The 18138-nt window shown below is 37.9% G+C and overlaps 2 protein-coding genes across 7 annotated transcripts; both read left to right on the top strand.

Annotated features, from left to right (window-relative positions):
* The first annotated feature begins 894 nt into the window (after positions 1-894).
* LOC131324213 (heat stress transcription factor A-7a-like) lies at positions 895-4072 on the top strand. Of its 6 annotated transcripts, XR_009199268.1 has the most exons (5): positions 895-1731; positions 2429-3444; positions 3551-3586; positions 3674-3731; positions 3830-4072. XR_009199268.1 is itself a non-coding variant. In XM_058356089.1 (2 exons), exons 1-2 carry the CDS (start codon positions 1405-1407, stop codon positions 3233-3235), a joined length of 1134 nt encoding a protein of 377 aa, XP_058212072.1. In that variant the 5' UTR covers positions 895-1404; the 3' UTR covers positions 3236-4072. The 6 variants fall into 6 exon arrangements, 1 of the variants encoding a protein (XP_058212072.1); XR_009199269.1 differs by lacking the exon at positions 3551-3586; XR_009199266.1 differs by having other exon boundaries at positions 3551-3731.
* A 7183-nt stretch (positions 4073-11255) lies between these two features.
* On the top strand, positions 11256-17130 carry LOC131322143 (protein indeterminate-domain 12-like). The gene is made up of 3 exons (XM_058353345.1): positions 11256-12027; positions 12648-13047; positions 16103-17130. The coding sequence occupies exons 1-3, from the start codon at positions 11832-11834 to the stop codon at positions 16923-16925; spliced, it is 1419 nt and encodes a 472-aa protein (XP_058209328.1). The 5' UTR covers positions 11256-11831; the 3' UTR covers positions 16926-17130.
* Positions 17131-18138: the final 1008 nt, after the last annotated feature.

Raw genomic sequence — 18138 nt, 5'->3', positions numbered from 1 at the left:
ATATCGACTGTGCAAGACTTTTATTCACTGAAATTTTAACATCAACAAAAACAGTTTTAATATTATTACCCACCCAAGAACTCAAAAAAAAAAAAAAAACGTACTCCATCAAAGAGCCGAAGAAAAAAGAAAATCCTATGTGTACCGACCAAAATGTAGGGAAATCGTACCGACGGCCGCGCGCGGCCGTCTCCGGCCATCGGACGGCCGATCCGAGCCGTTCAAAATTTTTTTTAAAAAAAACCGAAAGGCCCTACGTGGGAATCAACGGCATCCGATGTGTGTAGGGTGCTTGATCTAAACACCCTATTTTTCGTGTATATACACGAAAAATAGGGTGTTTAGATCAAGCACCCTACACACATCGGATGCCGTTGATTCCCGCGCTGGGCCCATATATACACGAAAATAGGGTGTTTAGATCAAACACCTTACATACATCGGATGCCGTTGATTCCTACGCCGGGCCCCTCGGTTTTTTTTTTAAAACTTTTGAACTACTCGGATCGGCCATCCGGTGGCCGTAGACGGTCCCGCGCGGCCGTTGGTATACCGTCGGCAGGAATCCTATCCGTGCAAATAGCACCACTCAAGAAAAATTAGGCAAAACTTTCTACTATGACGGCACTGTAAGAATCCGCCAATCAAATCACAGAAAAACCGAATCTTCTCACTTTCGGGTAGTGACTCAACCAATCAATTCCACACAACTTTGCACCAGAATCCCACCAATCAAATCCGACAACACCTGCATAAAATAACCCAAGCCACAATTTTATAGCCCAACTGGACACCACCACTCTGTACCTCCAAGGCCCCACCATCACCACTCCATTCCAGAACCTTCCCGAAGGTCTCTCTCTCTCCCTCTCTCACCCCTTCCTTGCCAAATGAAGTAAGGTTCCATTTAAAAATGCCAAAAAAGGAGTAGCTCCCAACAAAATATCTGGATGTTCTGGAACCTTCTGTCATTAAAAATTTCTTTAAGAACCTTAATCACTCCCATTAAAACCATCTTCGTCTCCGCTTACCAATCCATTCTCTCAACCGAACAATCTACTCCTCCTCCTTTCTATACAAAGAAAGAAACCCAGAAGGAGAAAGAAACCCAGAAGGCGCAAAGGGGGGGGAAAAATTTCTGCTGTTCCTTTCTTCTTTTCCCCGGTCCTATTTATGTCAACTTCATTTGATCGATCTTGGGGTTTTGGGGAATAAGTTGCAGTAGTATATATTTTTCGATTTTAGTCTGAAATTGAAGTTAGACCCATCTCAAATTCGACAAGGTTTTCCTCAAGCATACCAAATCTGGAATTGGAGTTAGACCCATCTCGAATCCGACGAGGAAACTGCGAAAATAGCTTCAACCCAGTGAGATTGGGTAGCTATTTTTGCAAGATTTCAATCATGAATCCGTTATACCCAGTTAAGGAGGAGTACCCAGGATCGAGTTCGTCGCAATTCGGCAAAAGGCCGATGATGCCACCTCCACGGCCACCACCTCTGCCTCCGCCGCCGCTGCCAATGGAAGGGCTTCACGACGTAGGCCCTCCCCCATTCCTGACCAAGACATTTGACATGGTGGAAGACCCGACCTGTGACCACATAGTTTCTTGGAGCAGAGGGGGGCAGAGCTTTGTTGTGTGGGATCCACATGCCTTCTCAACCACTCTGCTCCCAAGGTTCTTCAAGCACAACAACTTCTCAAGCTTTGTAAGGCAGCTCAATACCTATGTAAGTACCCGATTGAATACACATCCTAGCTCCAATCTAATTTCAGTTATAGGGTTCCTATTAACTGGATAAAAAATTGGCTGCGAAATGGATTTCAACTTTGAAACCCTGATTGTCTCATGAGTCTTTGTACCTGTTCTTGATATAATGATATGTCTCTGTACCTGTGTTGAATTTTTCAGCGTCCCTGATCTTCCCCGCGGCTAAAAGGCATTCTGAAATGCTCCAATTTCTACCTTTGATATGAATGATTCCCACCCCTTCTTCAAGTCTAATATTCTTCTTTGCAGACAACTTCATCAATCTTGTATCCCCACCAGCTTTGTGCCTATATTTCCTTCTCCTCTTCTCCTTGTTCCCAATTTATTGTGGACCTCGGTCCTTAATTAGCCTTTGTTTTCTCTTATTTGGTTCAGATAATGTATTACAACCTCAACACTTCTTCAGGTATTGTATGCAATTTATTGACTTTTACAGCAATGCTAAAGCTCTATGTCTACTCCAACTGTTTGTGTTTAACATTTCGGTCTTATAGCGAAAAAGATGCGCACCCCAAGAACAAAGATCTGGACAAAGCCCTCTAACAAGGATTGAACATAGAAGTGCTGGAATAATTAGTCACAGAGACATTCAAGTTTCGTGGAATTTATTGATTGGTGGGCTTGAGTACTGAGAATGTGGAACTGGGTGTTTGCAGGGATTTAGGAAGATTGATCCAGACAAATGGGAATTTGCAAATGAAGGATTTCTCAGGGGTCAGAGGCATCTTTTGAGGAATATCAGAAGAAGAAAGGCGCCTCCGTTGCCACTCCCTCCTCAACTCCCTCCTCAACAAGCTCTAGGCCCTTGTGTTGAACTTGGACGATTTGGATTGGATGGAGAATTAGATCGCTTGAGGCGCGACAAGCAGGTTTTGATGATGGAACTTGTGAAGCTGAGACAGCAACAGCAGAATACAAGAGCCCGGCTTCAAGCCATGGAACTGAGGCTTCAAGGGACTGAAAGAAAGCAGCAGCACATGATGAGGTTTTTGGCAAAAGCTATCCAAAACCCGGCATTTATCCAGCAATTAGTCCAACAAAAGGAGAAAAGGAAGGAAATTGAAGAGGCCACTAGTAAGAAAAGGCCACGTCCAATCGATCAATTCCCTAGTTGTGTTAGAGGTGAATCGAGTCGAAGTGGGGATGGGTTAAGAGCCATTAAAGCTGAAAATGATGAATATGAAAATCCTTGTGGGTTTGGAGTGTCTGAGCTGGAGGCACTTGCTTTGGAAATGCAGGGATTTGGTAGGGCAAGAAAGGAGAAAGAGGACGAAGAAGAGGAATATGAACAACTTGAGGAATTTGACTGTGGGGATAAAGAACTTGATGACGGGTTTTGGGAAGAACTATTGAATGAGAAGTTTGATGAAGAATCGGGTTCACCGGGCAATGAAGAAGGCGAAGAGGAAGCTGCGAATGTTTTGGCCTATCAGATGGATCTCTTGGGTTCAGGTCCAAAGTAGGAAATTGGACTTGCTCGTAGTAACTAGTAATCCTACACATTGCATCAATCACAATTTCCCTTGTTTTGTGTTATCTGATAACTTTTGTCTCACATTGTGTAGATTAGGTCCTCAGCTGAACAGGAAGATGTTGAAAAAATTGGTAATCCATTTTACTGGTGTCTGAGCCCAAAGTAGGAAGCTCAACTGATAGCTGTTTGCTAACTTAGGTCAAATTCGTCTTAATTCCGTGTAGTTTAGGTAGCAGTGAAGGCTGCCGGGGTAGCAGTGAAGGCTGCCGGGCCATAACTTTCTTCTTGGTTCTTGCCATTTCAGGGGAGCACTAACCAAGCATTGTATCCATGGAAAAAAGTTTGAACTCTGTGACTTGTGTTTTCGTTTTGGCTATTCCTTATGAACATCTTTTGCTCTCATTCAGTCACTATCCATCTTGATCAGGTTACAGGCATTGCTTGGCCAGACTATGTAGAAGTTCTTGTCATGATTTTTCTCAAAGGTTCCTTATTACTATTGTTCTATTTCATTTTCAAGCTTTATTGTTACTACTGGTTTTTATTCCTTCTAGAATTTCATTTTGGGCCTGCGTTACTGTAGATTTCTCAAGCGCTGTTGAAAGAGGAGACATTTGCTGCACTTGGCAAAAGCTCGGCCAGCGAGATTTTTTTTGTTTTGTTCTCACAGAAGAATCAACTCTGCTGTTTAGTTTTCCATTAGTATTACCGTGACTTGTCTTTTTAGTGTGTATAAATGTGATAGAGATGTTTGGTGATAAATGTAGAGATGGTTTGTGCTATGTTGGATGTTTCCCCAGTAATGGTTGTTTAATTGTTACAGCAACTCCGGCCGACATTATTTTTTCTCACTAGATGCGTCACTTTGGTGACCAATGTGCGAACAGGCTCATGTCTAGTTTGGATTCATTCAGTTCAGTCGAATTTTTGTATCATTTGTGAGCTTTTTTAGGCCAACGATGATGATTGGAACCGTCTATTTTGTACTAGTTTTATACTCCCTCCGTCCCTTTTTAAGTGTCCTGCTTCGTAATTCCAACTTATTAAAAAGACATTATCATTATACCTTTCACATCAACTTTTTTCTCCACTTTCTCTACTTACCCATCATCATTACACTTTTACTCACTTACTTTTTAAAAAGAAATCTACTTTTAGGGATAAAATAGACAATACACCAACTTTTATCCACTAACTTTACAAAATAGACACTTATTAAGGGACAGCCCAAAATGGAATACTGGACTCTAAAAAAGGGACGGAGGGAGTATTAAATATGATTGCTGTGTAAAGAAATTAGTATGAAAATACGAGAAATAATAGAAAGAGCAAATATGGATGTAAACTTAAACCCTACACTTCTGTTACATATTTTTTGCAAGAGCTAGAAATGAATAGTTTGGATTCACGGTATGGGTTAAGGGAGATTTAGTGATACGTTTACTATAGACATTTTATAGCTGCTCCATAACTGTACTGGATTGGATGTATCAAAATTGGATCGGAGCCTGGTGGATTGGATGTTGCCCTTGTATGTAAAAGAAAGGCAAGATAGTAAGTTCACGTGAATGAGAGTGTTGATTGTAAAAAAGGGAGTGTTTTTCACACTCCCCTTGAAAAATCAATACTAATGATTTGTTCACATTTATTTATTTATTTTAAAATAAGAACAAGTTTTTCAATTTTTTAAAAGAAATTAGAAAAAAGGACCGATTTGGAAGAAGCCCAAAAAATAAACCTATTGCAAGCATTCATGACCACTAGCACTGATGGATGCCCAGCCCTACAAGGCTACAAATCATGGTCGAATCATGGTCCTCTTTGTCATAGCCGACCCATCCAAGCCCACTACATGTCAAGCCCATTCTATATAAGCCATATTTTAAGTAAATTACCAAATATACCCCACCTCTTCGTCGCTCATACACGACCATCACCAAATCCAACGCAACTCCTCCTCCTCCTCCTCTTCCCCTTCTCACCCACCGCCACTCCTCCTTTTCAAGCACCAGCCGCTCACACCCCAACTCCCTCACCCTCTCCAACGACGGCAACTCCTTCCCCTTCTCCGTCGCCGTTGCCGTCACCGTCTCCAATCCACACTCCAACCCCATCACCTACCCCGGCCCTGCCGCTGTACAGCGTAGTCATTGGAGTTTGCCTCACTTCGCACTTAGTCGTCGACGTGCGGGCTTGCTACGAGCTGTATAAAGGTACCTTGAAAAAATAATTGATTGATGTTTTTTTCTTAATTCTGAAATTCAATCGAATCGGTTTGACCGTCAAGATAGACATATATAAATACAAGACTTTCGTTTATAAACGCATATATCAACGGTCTGTGAGTCTCTCCATTTCTGATTTGTATATTCAATCGAATCAATTTTGTTTTCTTCTGCATTTGTCTTGTTTGATTGATAATGGAATTTTATTGTGTTAATATATTGGCCACTGAAAGCAAAAGAGAATTTGGGTGTGAAAAGTGTAGTTGGAATGTGAAATTTGTTTTTTTCGAAGGTGTGAATTGTGTCTTTTCTGAACGTATGAATTCTTTATTTTGATGTGAATTGTGTTTTTTTTAAAGATGTGAATTCTGGGGGTGTGAATAGTGCAAAGGAGTGTGAATTTTGGAAGTGTAAACTCTGCAAAAGGGTGTGAATTCTTAAAAATAGGTATGAATTCTGCAAAGGGAGAAATTTTATCTTATCTCTTAAATAACCAAAAACGAATACTCCTATTTCTTCTGCAACTGCGAGTGTTTATTGCAACTTGAACATCAATAAATGGCACCTGTGCTTATCGTTGCCGGCGAGCACAACTATACGGAACGGAAAGCCCTATAATGTTTCGGTCACGAATAAACCCCTGCACTTGTACATTTTTTCAGTTCAAACCGCAACGCTTTGTTTGAATTGAGGGATTCAGAGTTTGGGCATATTGGTCGAGCTTAGTATGGAAACTTCGCGTACAATAGGTGGATTTTAAGGAGCTGTGAATTGTTAATTTGGGGGTGTGAATTCTTAATTTGAGAATGTGAATTATGTCTATTTTTGAAGGTGTGAATTCTTCATTTGGGTGTGAATTGTCTTTTTCGAAAATATGAATTCCTCATTTGCGTGCGAATTGTGTACTTTTTCAAAAATATGAATTATGATGGTATGAATAGTGAAAGGGGTGTATTTTTTGGGGTGTGAAATCTTGTAAAGGGGGTGTGAATTTTGCAAAGGGATATAAATTCGGAGGTGTGAATTCTTGTAAAGGGGTGTGAATTTGGGAGGTGTAAATTCTGTAAAGAGATGTAAATTCAGGGGTTGTGAATTCTTGCGAAGGTGTGTGAATTCTGCAAAGGTGTGTGAATTATTTGGGGTGTGAATTCTTCTGAGAGGTGTGAATTATCGAGGGTGTGAATTCTTGGAGGTGTGAATTCTGTAGGGGTGTAAATTCTTGGGGTGTGAATTCTTCAAAGGGGTGTGAATTCTGTGGGTGCTGAAAAGTGAAAAGGACAAAATAGTAAAAGTATATTTAAAAAGGGTCTGGATGGGATAGCCCTTACAAAAGGGGATTTGCATGGAACCCACACATAAAAATAGGACCGGTTAGGAATTTCCCGTCGAATTATTTGCCAATTGTAATGCTTTCATTCAATGAAGCCATAATAGAAAACCTGATGTTTTGGGCCCAATTGTGGGCAAACAATATAGAAACCAGTTTAAGACATTTTAGGCCCAAAGTGACAACTGATGTAAGAGCTCAGATATTCAGAAGCCCAAAATATGTGTGTTTTTCACCCCATAAAAGAGATTCGATATGCACTAGGTTTTTCTTTTTCCTTCAAACTTTCTCATTCTTCATGCAATGTGCATGTAAAGAAGTTTTTTTCTGCGTCGGGGAAAGTTAGTATCGCTAGGACAATTAGATTAGCACCTTAGAAGATTAGGAACAGAACTCTTGATCTCGTCTTTCTCCTGTCACCTAATTAAGTTCACTCCTGATGCTCTTGGCGTACGTGCATGTAATAAAGTTAAGTGAATTGGGAGTGAAAAGGAAGAGAATCTGGTAATAGAGAAGAACCCGTGAGTAAAGTATGGCCCGCATTTGGTTATTCTTCCCCCACTCATCAATATGCCTCTCTTCACTCACCTTTTCACCCAATTTATAGAAAAAAGAAATGTAATTATGCGTGTGTAAATATATTGCAATCACGACTTCACAAGACTATATATATATCGAAGAGACAATTATGGACTGTATTGATTCAAATCTATATAGCTCCAATTTGAGAATAATTGGTTGTATTGATCAACAAGAGCGGCGCCGATTGATTATTAATTCCCATCCCAATTCATAATTATGTTGAAAATTGATCAATCTAACAAAGTGCCTTATAATAATTGAACAGAAATTACTCAGTTGTCAATCTTTATTTCACTAAGTTTTACCCAATTTGCCAATTTTTATGTTACATTTTTCGGTGATTTTGGGCTTATAGAGTGTTCCACTTTTTCAAAAAGTGGGTTTTTGAAAATGAAGGTAAATTTCAAGCCCAAAAATTATGTGTTTACGCAAATAATTTTTCTACCAATAAGGATTTTGTTTGATAGATTTCATTGAAATCTTTTATACGGTGCAAAAAAAATCAAAAATTTATTTTTCATTTTTATTATATTTGAGTTTGAAAATTGAAGAAAAAGAACTTTTATAAAAAGAAGGGTTAGTGGACACCACATCAAGTGTAAGAATAAACGATTTTATATTCAAGAGGATTAAACATTACAAAAATAATCAACCATTGATAAATTCAAGAATAATATGCAATTTAGCAAGTAAGGCCTGACTCTTCCAAGCTCGCAGATTGGCCCCATTGTTAAAATTCTTGAGATCATTGAAAGTTTATCCGGTCGATAATTTTAAAATTTCTTGATTAATCGATTGTTAAAATTTTTGAGATCACTGAAAGTTTATCCGGTTGATAATTTTAAAATTTCTTGATTAATCGAGATCTGTGTAAGCTTGCCCGGACGTCACGAAAAACCATTACAACATAAATAGTTATTGTTGAAAAGAAGATGGGAATCTAGCAAGTAGCAAGCAACTTAACTTTTTTTCTTTTGATCTTAAAGGTGAATCAGAGAAGTATAATTCTCTCCTTATCCCAAAAGAAAAGGGTCATGAATCTCTCTAAAAAGCTTTCCCAACTGAATCAAAAGAATAAGATTAAAAGAACCCACATAGGATTCTGGGAATTCATAAGAGAAAAAGGTAGAGATATACGCGCATTTGTGTTTAGATTTACAGCTGTGTGTATAGACATGAATAGAAGACCAAATGTTAGAAGTATATGGGTCATATTATAAGGGGTTTGGCCGAGCAGACATGAGAAATTCAGAAATCAATAAGTTTTTATCTAGATAGCATGTTCGAACCTTGAGGTCACTGGAAGGTTTGCTCAATGCTGGTTCGGATATCCTGTTATCAAAAAGGAAAAAGAAAGTATATGGGTCCAATACTCCTATTCCCTGCACGTTAAGGACTTGCATAGATGTGGAATGTTGTATAGTTCCTTCCTTGCCTTACCAGAGTTGAAGAGGTCAGGGTTCTAGAACTAGATTTATAAAGAGATTATTTGGTGGAAGAAAAGATCAGGGAAACATTATATAGACTATATTCGTTCAGTGCCTTTTGTCTTGGGTTTGGAATAAAAGGAAAGCTGAAAAGGAGATAGGAAGAAAACACCTTCTAAAATCCCTTCCACATAAAAGATGAGAGTTCGATTGGTGCCGGGAACATGAGTGTTTGGTTTGGTGGTTGATACCCTTTGAACTTGCCCCACTCGCGTGCCACTTAACGGTACACCTTTCCCATCCCCCTTACTAGTAGGCTAGAAATCTCTATCGAGTAAGAAAAAAAACCCTTTGGTGGGGTTAGGCTTGAGAAACTTTCATAGATGTATAACCAACTCGTAACGGTTTTAGCAAACGAATCGAGCTTAATGTTCTAAAGCTCGACTAGGCTCGAAAGAACTCGGCTCATTTGTATTGACTTAGCTCGTTTTCAGCAGATCGTTCGCATCCCAAATTCGAATTTCAGTATCGTTTAGGAAACAAACTGAGTTCGAATATTACAAAACTTGACTCGGCTTATTTGCACCCTGAACTTGGAGAGCCCTTAAAATTAACCTCATCTCTAGCATTTCCCTTACCTTTTAGGCTTTACCACTACCAAAGCTTTTTCATGCCCTCCAAGAGCATCCACAGTGGTATAATCAAAACATAAAGATTTATAAGGTTAGCAACATTTGTTCAAAAAGAGCTCACATTGGAATAACCAAACTTAGAAACATCTTAGCAATTCATCAAATTTTAGTCATTGGATAATCAAAACTACCAACATTTTGTCAATAATCAAATTTAATTGTCTTCACGTACATTTTCTCAATCAAGTATACCATGTATCATTACACAACAACCTTCTTTCTTCCATTTTCAATATGTTTATAAAAAAAATACTTTTAAAAACAGTTTTTATTTTTTTGCAAAAAAAGTTTTTTTACACATTTTTTTTATTAAAACTGTTTTTTCCAAAAAAAATTTAAATACTAAAACTTTTTTTTTCAAAAACTGTTCTTTTGAAAGAAAAAACTTTTTCTATTCAAAAACTGTTTTTTTAAAACTTTTTCCCGAAAACTGTTTTTTTTAATCAAAGTTTTCAAAAAAACTATTTTCTCTTTTTCTAATAACCTATTTTTATTAGTTTGAAAACTATTTAAAAAAAATTATTTTCTATGTCACAATTTCTAGATTTTTATAAGTTAAAAATGTATTGTGGCAAGTTTTGGTTATTCAATTTTGATTGTACTATTGTGGACCTTTACATTACTAACCTTTGCAATTCCTTAAATGGATAACCAAAAGATGATGTGATAACTTTTAATTATTTATTTTTAATTATTCCACTGTGATGCTCTAAACCCCATTGTTAGCAATGTTTCTCTTTCTCTAATAGCATTCCATTCAAATCAAGGTCCTTTCAGATTTGGGTGTTTTATAACAGGAGCAATGGAAAAGACAAAAAGTTCCAACGTACACCTAAAAAGAAATTGCCAAAGGATAAAGTATGTAGGAAAATAATGAACCCAAAAGTACTTAGAAATCAAGTGCATTGTAGAATTATTTTTAGTGTGGGGTAGGGTCATATATGTAATCCACAACTTCTTTGAAATTTTGTTTATTTCGGCAGACAAGGAAATGCTGTAACAGATCGAATTTTGTACCTAACATTCATTTGTATAAAATGATGCGATTTTCTTCCCATTTCAAACCAAAATCTAAAAGACTACAGAACGTCATCCTTCCTTGTCGCCAATATATACGAACTACTGAGAGCGCAATAAAAAAAAAGATTGAAACGCAATGCACATGAGACCCAGATGCATTTTCGATTCAGTGCCCGGACTTTTATTTTCCGGTTATTTTCAAACTACTAGACAACATCTAATTCTGAATTATAATTTTTGTATAAAAATTCTGTAGTTAATCTATTATTAACCCATGCGTCTGTACCTCGCAAAAAAGAGAGAGAGCGCGCTAAAGTATTAAAGAGAAGTTATGATGAATTGTGTGAATACTTTTGATGGGTCCCCTGCGATTCTTCCTGGTCTTTGCTTTGGTTGGCCTCATCCACCTCTCTCTCTCTCTCTCTCTCTGTCTCTCTATCACATTCTTGCAGCATTCTTTTTGTGGGTTTTGTAGCCTCTTTTAGACTTTTTTCACCTGGATTTCATTTGATTCAATTTCAAGAAATATGGGTTTTCACCCCCTTCTTCTAACTCTGTCGTCACAGTAATCATCACCTTTTCTGTGCACCGCCTCTCTCTCTCTCTCTACCTTCTGATCATAACATGTATCTGTTCTCTCTTTGTACTATGTATCTTTTTATTCACGTATATAGATAGATAGATCACAGCTACCACAAAAGGAGTGGGGAATATTATTGCTATATATTGGATAGTATATAGTGGTCCACCGGAGAGTCTCTCGAACAAATATCTTAGCTTACACGCAGCTCGACTATTTTTTGGAACAAAAAATCTGCAATTTGTTGCATATAAACAATCCAAATTAAAACCATCCAATTTATTCATTTGGGTAGATAGTGACTTTGAAAATCAGCTATCATCATCTCTCTCTCCACGAGATTTTTTTCCCTTTTACCCCAATTCAGTGATATATATCTATCTATCTGTGCCCAAGTGTCATTGCCACCTGTTCATTAACAAACCCACTAATTGCTTATATATAGTACGGAATAGTTGTTTTCTGGGATTTGGATTCTTTGCCTTGTTGTTTGTTTTCTCTTCAAAAGCCCGGGGTGGGTTTTTCTTGTTTTTTCTTCCAAAGGGTGAAGTGGGTTTTCCTTGTTTTTGTTTTCTATTCAAAAGGTGAAGTGGGTTTTGTCACAAGAAAAGGCTTGGAGGGTTGCAAGAAAGAAATCAAGCCACAAGGAGAGATCATCAGAGGAGTGGGGGTTTTTGTTTTGTTTTTTTCTCAGTTTGGAGTCTTCTTCTTCTTGTTTGAAAAAAAGGGGAAATGTTTCCTTCAGTTCTCTTGTCTAACCCTACTACTACTACTACTACTTTGTCTGAGGAAGCTGCTGTCTTTTCTAGTACTAGAGTCCAGGATTTTGGTAGCTTGAATCCTATGGTTTCAATTGCCACTAATAACAATTCTCCTCATCAGCAGCCACAGAAGCTCAAGAAGAAGAGAAATCTCCCTGGAAACCCTGGTAAGTTATATATATATATATATATATATATATATATATATATATATATATATGTATGTATTTTTCTTAACCTTCAAATCTTATGTGCTACTATTTCAATTCTAACCTAGATTCATGTTAATCCCACTTTTTGAAGAGTTAACATATGTATATGTATATATATTCTTTGTTAACCAGAATCATGCGGCAGTGACCTTTATTCGAAAATCACGATACATGTCGATTGACAGTTTGTTCCGAAGGGATACGATATTCAAGACTTGCCGCATCGTTCTTCATCTTTTGTCTCCCTTCTTTACACATAGGATTGCATTACCCTAGCCTTTTCGTGTTGATTTGTAAGATTTCTATCAATTTTCTTCAATTTTTGTGTGATTTGACCTAGAAATTTTTTTTTTGTTATCGTCTCACTTTTTCAGCGAGAAAAATGCTTTCTGAAAGAACCTTCGTTCAAATTCAATAACTCTGGGAGTGATATTTGAGACATTACATTCCGTACGAGCTAGAATCTACATATTCGAGATTTATCAATGAAATGTTACTTTCTTTGCTGATGAAAAAAAAAAAAAAACACATTTTGCATATTTTTGTTGCTATTTATTAACATATTGAAGATGCAGATCCAAATGCAGAAGTGATTGCATTATCTCCAAAGACCCTTTTGGCTACAAATAGATTTGTATGTGAGATATGCACCAAAGGGTTTCAAAGGGATCAGAATCTTCAGCTTCACAGGAGAGGCCACAACCTCCCATGGAAGCTGAAGCAAAGAAACAACAAAGAGATTATTAGAAAGAGAGCCTATGTTTGTCCCGAGCCAACTTGCGTCCACCACCACCCTTCCAGGGCTCTTGGCGATCTCACCGGAATCAAGAAACACTTTTGCAGAAAACATGGGGAGAAGAAATGGAAGTGTGAGAAATGCTCTAAGATCTATGCTGTTCAATCTGATTGGAAGGCTCATTCTAAAACTTGTGGAACAAAAGAGTATAGATGTGACTGTGGAACCCTTTTCTCCAGGTAATTTTCTCTTTTTTTTTTATTGAAAATTAAATGATTAACAAATTAAGGAACATAACCCACAAAGAATGATGTGACTAATTTCTGAAGTAATAAGCCGCATTAGGAGGGAGTTCAAATTATCTGTAAAAAAAAATGTTTGTACTGATCCTAGGCATGTCTCTGATATTCATTGGTTCTTGTCGAGCAGAAATGATGGCGAACAAAGACAATCTGAATCCTTCATTTTTCTTTCATGGACATTTTCGTGGATAGTTTTCACATACCCTACTATATTTGTTTGAACAAATAAACATGCAAAAAGCCACATCAATATTCTGTGTGTATGCTTTGTTTTGTATTACATTAATTTTTAAAATTAATATATAATCCTTTTAGGTTTGTTTGCCTATCTGTTTGTCTCAGACTAATTAAATTCCCCAAGTTTTCCATATTCTTATTGGATATGATGAATGGGTCTTTGCTATTTCATCAAATTGGGCATCAATGTGGTTCGGTCATATTGGATTTTGGTCTTTCTTTTGAAAATCTGGAAATTTTCATGTCCTTTGGAGGATGTTTGGCTTTTGTTAATTCTCAGTGTGTTTTGTTTTGTGGTTGTTCTTACCCAGGAGTGGTAAGTTTTGCATGGAGTATATATCTGTGGCTTAAATGTATTGACAGAGTGTATGAAAGTGGTGAGCATTAATACAAGTGTCCATTACTCATCACTCTTCATGACAAGAACCGAAATATAAGAAAGTCTACTCCACTGCTCTGTTTCACTGCTTTGAATTGAATTTTCCACCGCTCTCAATTTCACCGTCCAAAAATGTTTGGGACGGTCCGTACTTTAAAAGAGTTCTTTTAAAATATGGACCATTGATTGTCGAGACGGACAATTAGATTGAGCTTTGCGGGAGAGCGGAAGTGGTAGCACCGCTCCTGAAATATGTCTATAAGATTGAGACCCTTTTTTTTTTCATAACTCAGGTGTCTGAGTTAATTTACGCACGTTTCAACTAAAGCCAGAGCATATGACTATAAGACCTTATTAAATTGCAAAATTCTTGTTGGGAAATGACAAAATAAACATGCATGAAATGGAAGGAAAATCAACATACTTCTTGTTTCACATATTATTGTACTGTCTTGAGTTCATGTTACTTTGTTTTTTTAACTGTGCCGTTTATATACAGAATATTCCTATTTTTATAGGTAATTCTCACAACCATTTTTTTGTACTTAATGCCCCATTGTATTGTAGCTGTTGTGGATCTTTTATTTGACGATAGTACACCAACTATTATGATTTTTTAGAAACTATGAATATAATTTGCGAACATAAAACTAATCCAGATTGACGTGTCAATATCATTGTGAGTACTAGCTACAACGGGGAACTTATCTAGCTAGTGAGACAAAAAGTCCATTAATTTCCGAAATCTGTTCGTATACATAGAAACTACTGTTCGTATCGCATTACCAATTTGAAAATGCCCAAAAATTCGTTACGAGTGAGTATTCTAGTTGGGATGCTCGCTCTCCTTATTGACCGATGCCGCGTGTGTACTTCTTCTAAAGATCAACAAACACCTCTCTTTTTGCTCATAAAAAAAAAAAAAAAAATGAATTGAGTATTCTCCAAGAAAATTTCGTTAATTTGTTTTCTAGTGTGTATATAAGAGACAATTCCAAAGTTCTTTTTCTTTGCTTTTGGTACTTTGGTAATGAATCGGTGATTGCATTCTCGAAAACAATGATGGGATTTCTTCATCACTTGTCTCTGAAAAAGATTGAAAAACATAAGTTATTGTTTTTTTTGGGTGTTCAGAAATAATTGAGAATCCGTGACTCTAGCTATGTGATGGACCAAGCTATAATTGATCAGTTGCAGAGCTTAGCCAGCCCCCTATATAACCTCTGAAATATGCATCATGATGATGGTAACTGAATAAATCTGCAAAAGTATACTCTTATTCTTGATGAGTTGTTTCCCTACAACCTTTTTTTGATTCCCATTACCATTTTCTTGAAAGTTTTGAGCAGGCAGCATGTCCTAACACTGGTTGTTTGTTTGTTTTTTATTTTTCCTGGTTCGAGGTGTTTGGACCTGCTTATACGCTTTTCAACTAATTTTCTTTCTAGTCCGGTCAAGGTAGGCCATCCACGTAGGCACTAGGGACTTCACAAGAAATTACTTTAATGCGGTCTCACTCCAAGAATCGTACCTTGGTCAAATGTACCGAGGAGTAAACTCACCGACCAATCAGACTACTCGCCCTTTGGGCCTCCCCCTCTCTCTCACACACACTACCAGTATACTTTAGTTTTGACCACAAAGTAAGGTCCTACTTTCTGTGATGTAAGCTTTATGACTTTCAGTGATCAGTCATCCAATTGGCATGCATGGCTTCTTAGACAAAGGCCAATTCTCATGCCATGGTGTGTTTTCAAGACTTTCCTATGCACATGCATGGTTTTCTGCCTATGTAGTTAAGATATATATATATATATATATATATATATATATATATATATATATAATACTCGTAAAAACACAAGTTCATGTACAAAAAATTTATACTCCTTTGTTCTTCCTAAATTAAATCACATAGGATTGCACAACTCATAATTGAAAAATTGCCACTATCATATCATTCAATTAGCTGTTTGCGAACCACTATCACCCCTACCACTAGATAAATAGGAAAGCAAAAGGCCCATTGGCAGAATTTCCATGTACATTTCTTGCTTGCAATGTTATGACACCAAAGTAAACGCATAAAACCATTATTTAGTGTTTTCCCCTTGTTCGCTATACATATTACTAAATTCATAAACAAAGAGGTTAGCTTATGCGCACATCGATTATGGATAGAAATATACTCAATGGGTTCTTGCATTACTTCTAATTTGACTGGTGTAATTCGACGGTAACAGCTAGCCCTAGCCTCCAAATATACCATTTCAAACTTGAGTAGAGAAGAATTGCAACTCAATGTATCTTAATTTCCCTATCTTGGGGTATTTGTAATTCTGTGATTGTTTCTAAAATTTCTTTTATGATCTTCAGGAAGGATAGCTTTGTTACCCACAGAGCATTCTGTGATGCCTTGGCTGAAGAAAGTGCTAGAGTACTCCACTCATCTTCTGCTAACCATTTGGAAATTTTAACCACCACACAACCACCATTGCCGCCGCCACCACACCCAATTACTACAACCCACCAATTACCACCTTTCCATTTACACCCCCAAAACCCACCTCCACCACCTCCTCATCACTTCCCTTTCGCTACCCAAATCCACCACACCCATTTCCTAAACACATGGGACCCACCTCAAAACCCTAACCCTAATCCTAATAACCTCCACCACCAAAACCCACTTCACATCATCAAGCCTGAATCTGTCCACCTCCCACCACCACCGCCACCCATCTCCTCCTCACCATTTTTCCAACCACCACCAACCCACAATGCCACGTCACCTCACCTCTCAGCCACTGCACTCCTCCAAAAGGCTGCGAATATCGGTGCACACCCAGTTGGCCATGTGGCGTCTACTATGATGACCAGGCTGGATGTGTTTACAGGCGCCGGGATGTCGCCGGAGTACCCGGGTTACGCGGCTGGGAATATTGCCACGTGGCAGAAAAGTGATCGGCTGACCAGGGACTTTTTGGGTCTGACAAGAGAGTGTGGTGGTGGTAGTGGTGGGAGTGATGACGCGACGAATATGCTATCGTTCACGGGGGGCATAGAGTACCAGACGACATATGAGCGAGACCAGTCGATGGTGAAGGCCCAGCAGGGCTTTGGGTTTGCTGAGCCTTCTCCTCCTTCGGAGACATGGGGTAAAATCGTAATTCAGGACTCCACCACCAGAAATGACTAAAATGTCCCCTCTCAGTAAAAAAGAGGAACTTTTGGGGTCTTTATGTTTTTTTTTTTTTTTTCCTTTACTTTTTCTCTGCAACCTTTTTAATTATTACCAAATTTCATGTTTTATGCCTAATCTGAGAAAAACCGAAAGTTGTAAGGGAAATTTCTGCATTTAGTTGTGAGCTTGAATTTAATCGTTTTTGTTTCTCAATGTCCTTCATGGTGATATTATTTATGTGGATTCCAAGATAAAGTGTACAAAGTCCCACATTTGACATTAATATGTGGTGGGAAAAAGGCTTGGAGTACCATGGGGCGAAACCAAAGGGGCGCTGAATAATCTCTCATATTGAGGTTAGGCAAGGATGAGCTTGTGTGGCCCCATGCACACAAGGTCCATTTTAATTATTTGAACCTTTTATTTCGTATCTTGATGCATGCATAGATATTTCTTGAAAAATTAGCTTGACTTAATAATCGAGGCAATGAGTCTTGTTTCGATAATTAAAGCGTTATTCTGTGAATTTAATTTGGTTGATAACGAACCCCATTAACCCAAACACCTCTCAAAATTTTGGACGGAAGAGAATCTAATCCCAATCAACTAACAAACTTAATTTCTTGTGATAAGTTCCCTAACATATTTCTTTAAAGATCAAACTTAAAAAGTTTCGATGCACAAGCTATAGATTCCCTAAAACAAAGTTCATTATTAAAACACAAGCCATCAAAAAAGGGGTTCGGATTCTCTCTAATCAAAGTCTTAGACTTGACGAGACAATCTAAATTTGGACCATACACTAATATAATGAATGATTCGGACTTATTCAGAGTCTTTTAACAAATTCGAACCATTAATTGCAACAATAGATGAATTTGTCCATCTCAAATTAAAAACCGAAGATAATACAATTTCTAAAAAAAGAAGTGCATTAAAACACACGTGTACTACTAAACTGAGAGAGATACGCTAGGTATATATGCATGTATATGTATATGTGCATGCAGCAAGACACGTAAACCAAAGAAAAGAAATGCCAAATGCCAAAATGGCTACGTCATTTGGAAGCATTTTTACGGGAATGCCCTTCCTGGGCTAGGAAGGGGTGTAAACGAGCCGAATCGAACCGAATATCGGCATGTTCGAGCTCGGCTCAATCAGAATTCGTCTGGCTCGAGCTCGGCTCGAGTTCGAATCGAGCCGGAAAAGTTTGGCTCAAGCTCGG

The sequence above is a fragment of the Rhododendron vialii genome, chromosome 1a (assembly GCF_030253575.1).
Source record: "Rhododendron vialii isolate Sample 1 chromosome 1a, ASM3025357v1".
Taxonomy (NCBI): domain Eukaryota; kingdom Viridiplantae; phylum Streptophyta; class Magnoliopsida; order Ericales; family Ericaceae; genus Rhododendron; species Rhododendron vialii.
This window is presented reverse-complemented; position numbering and strand designations above follow the sequence as displayed.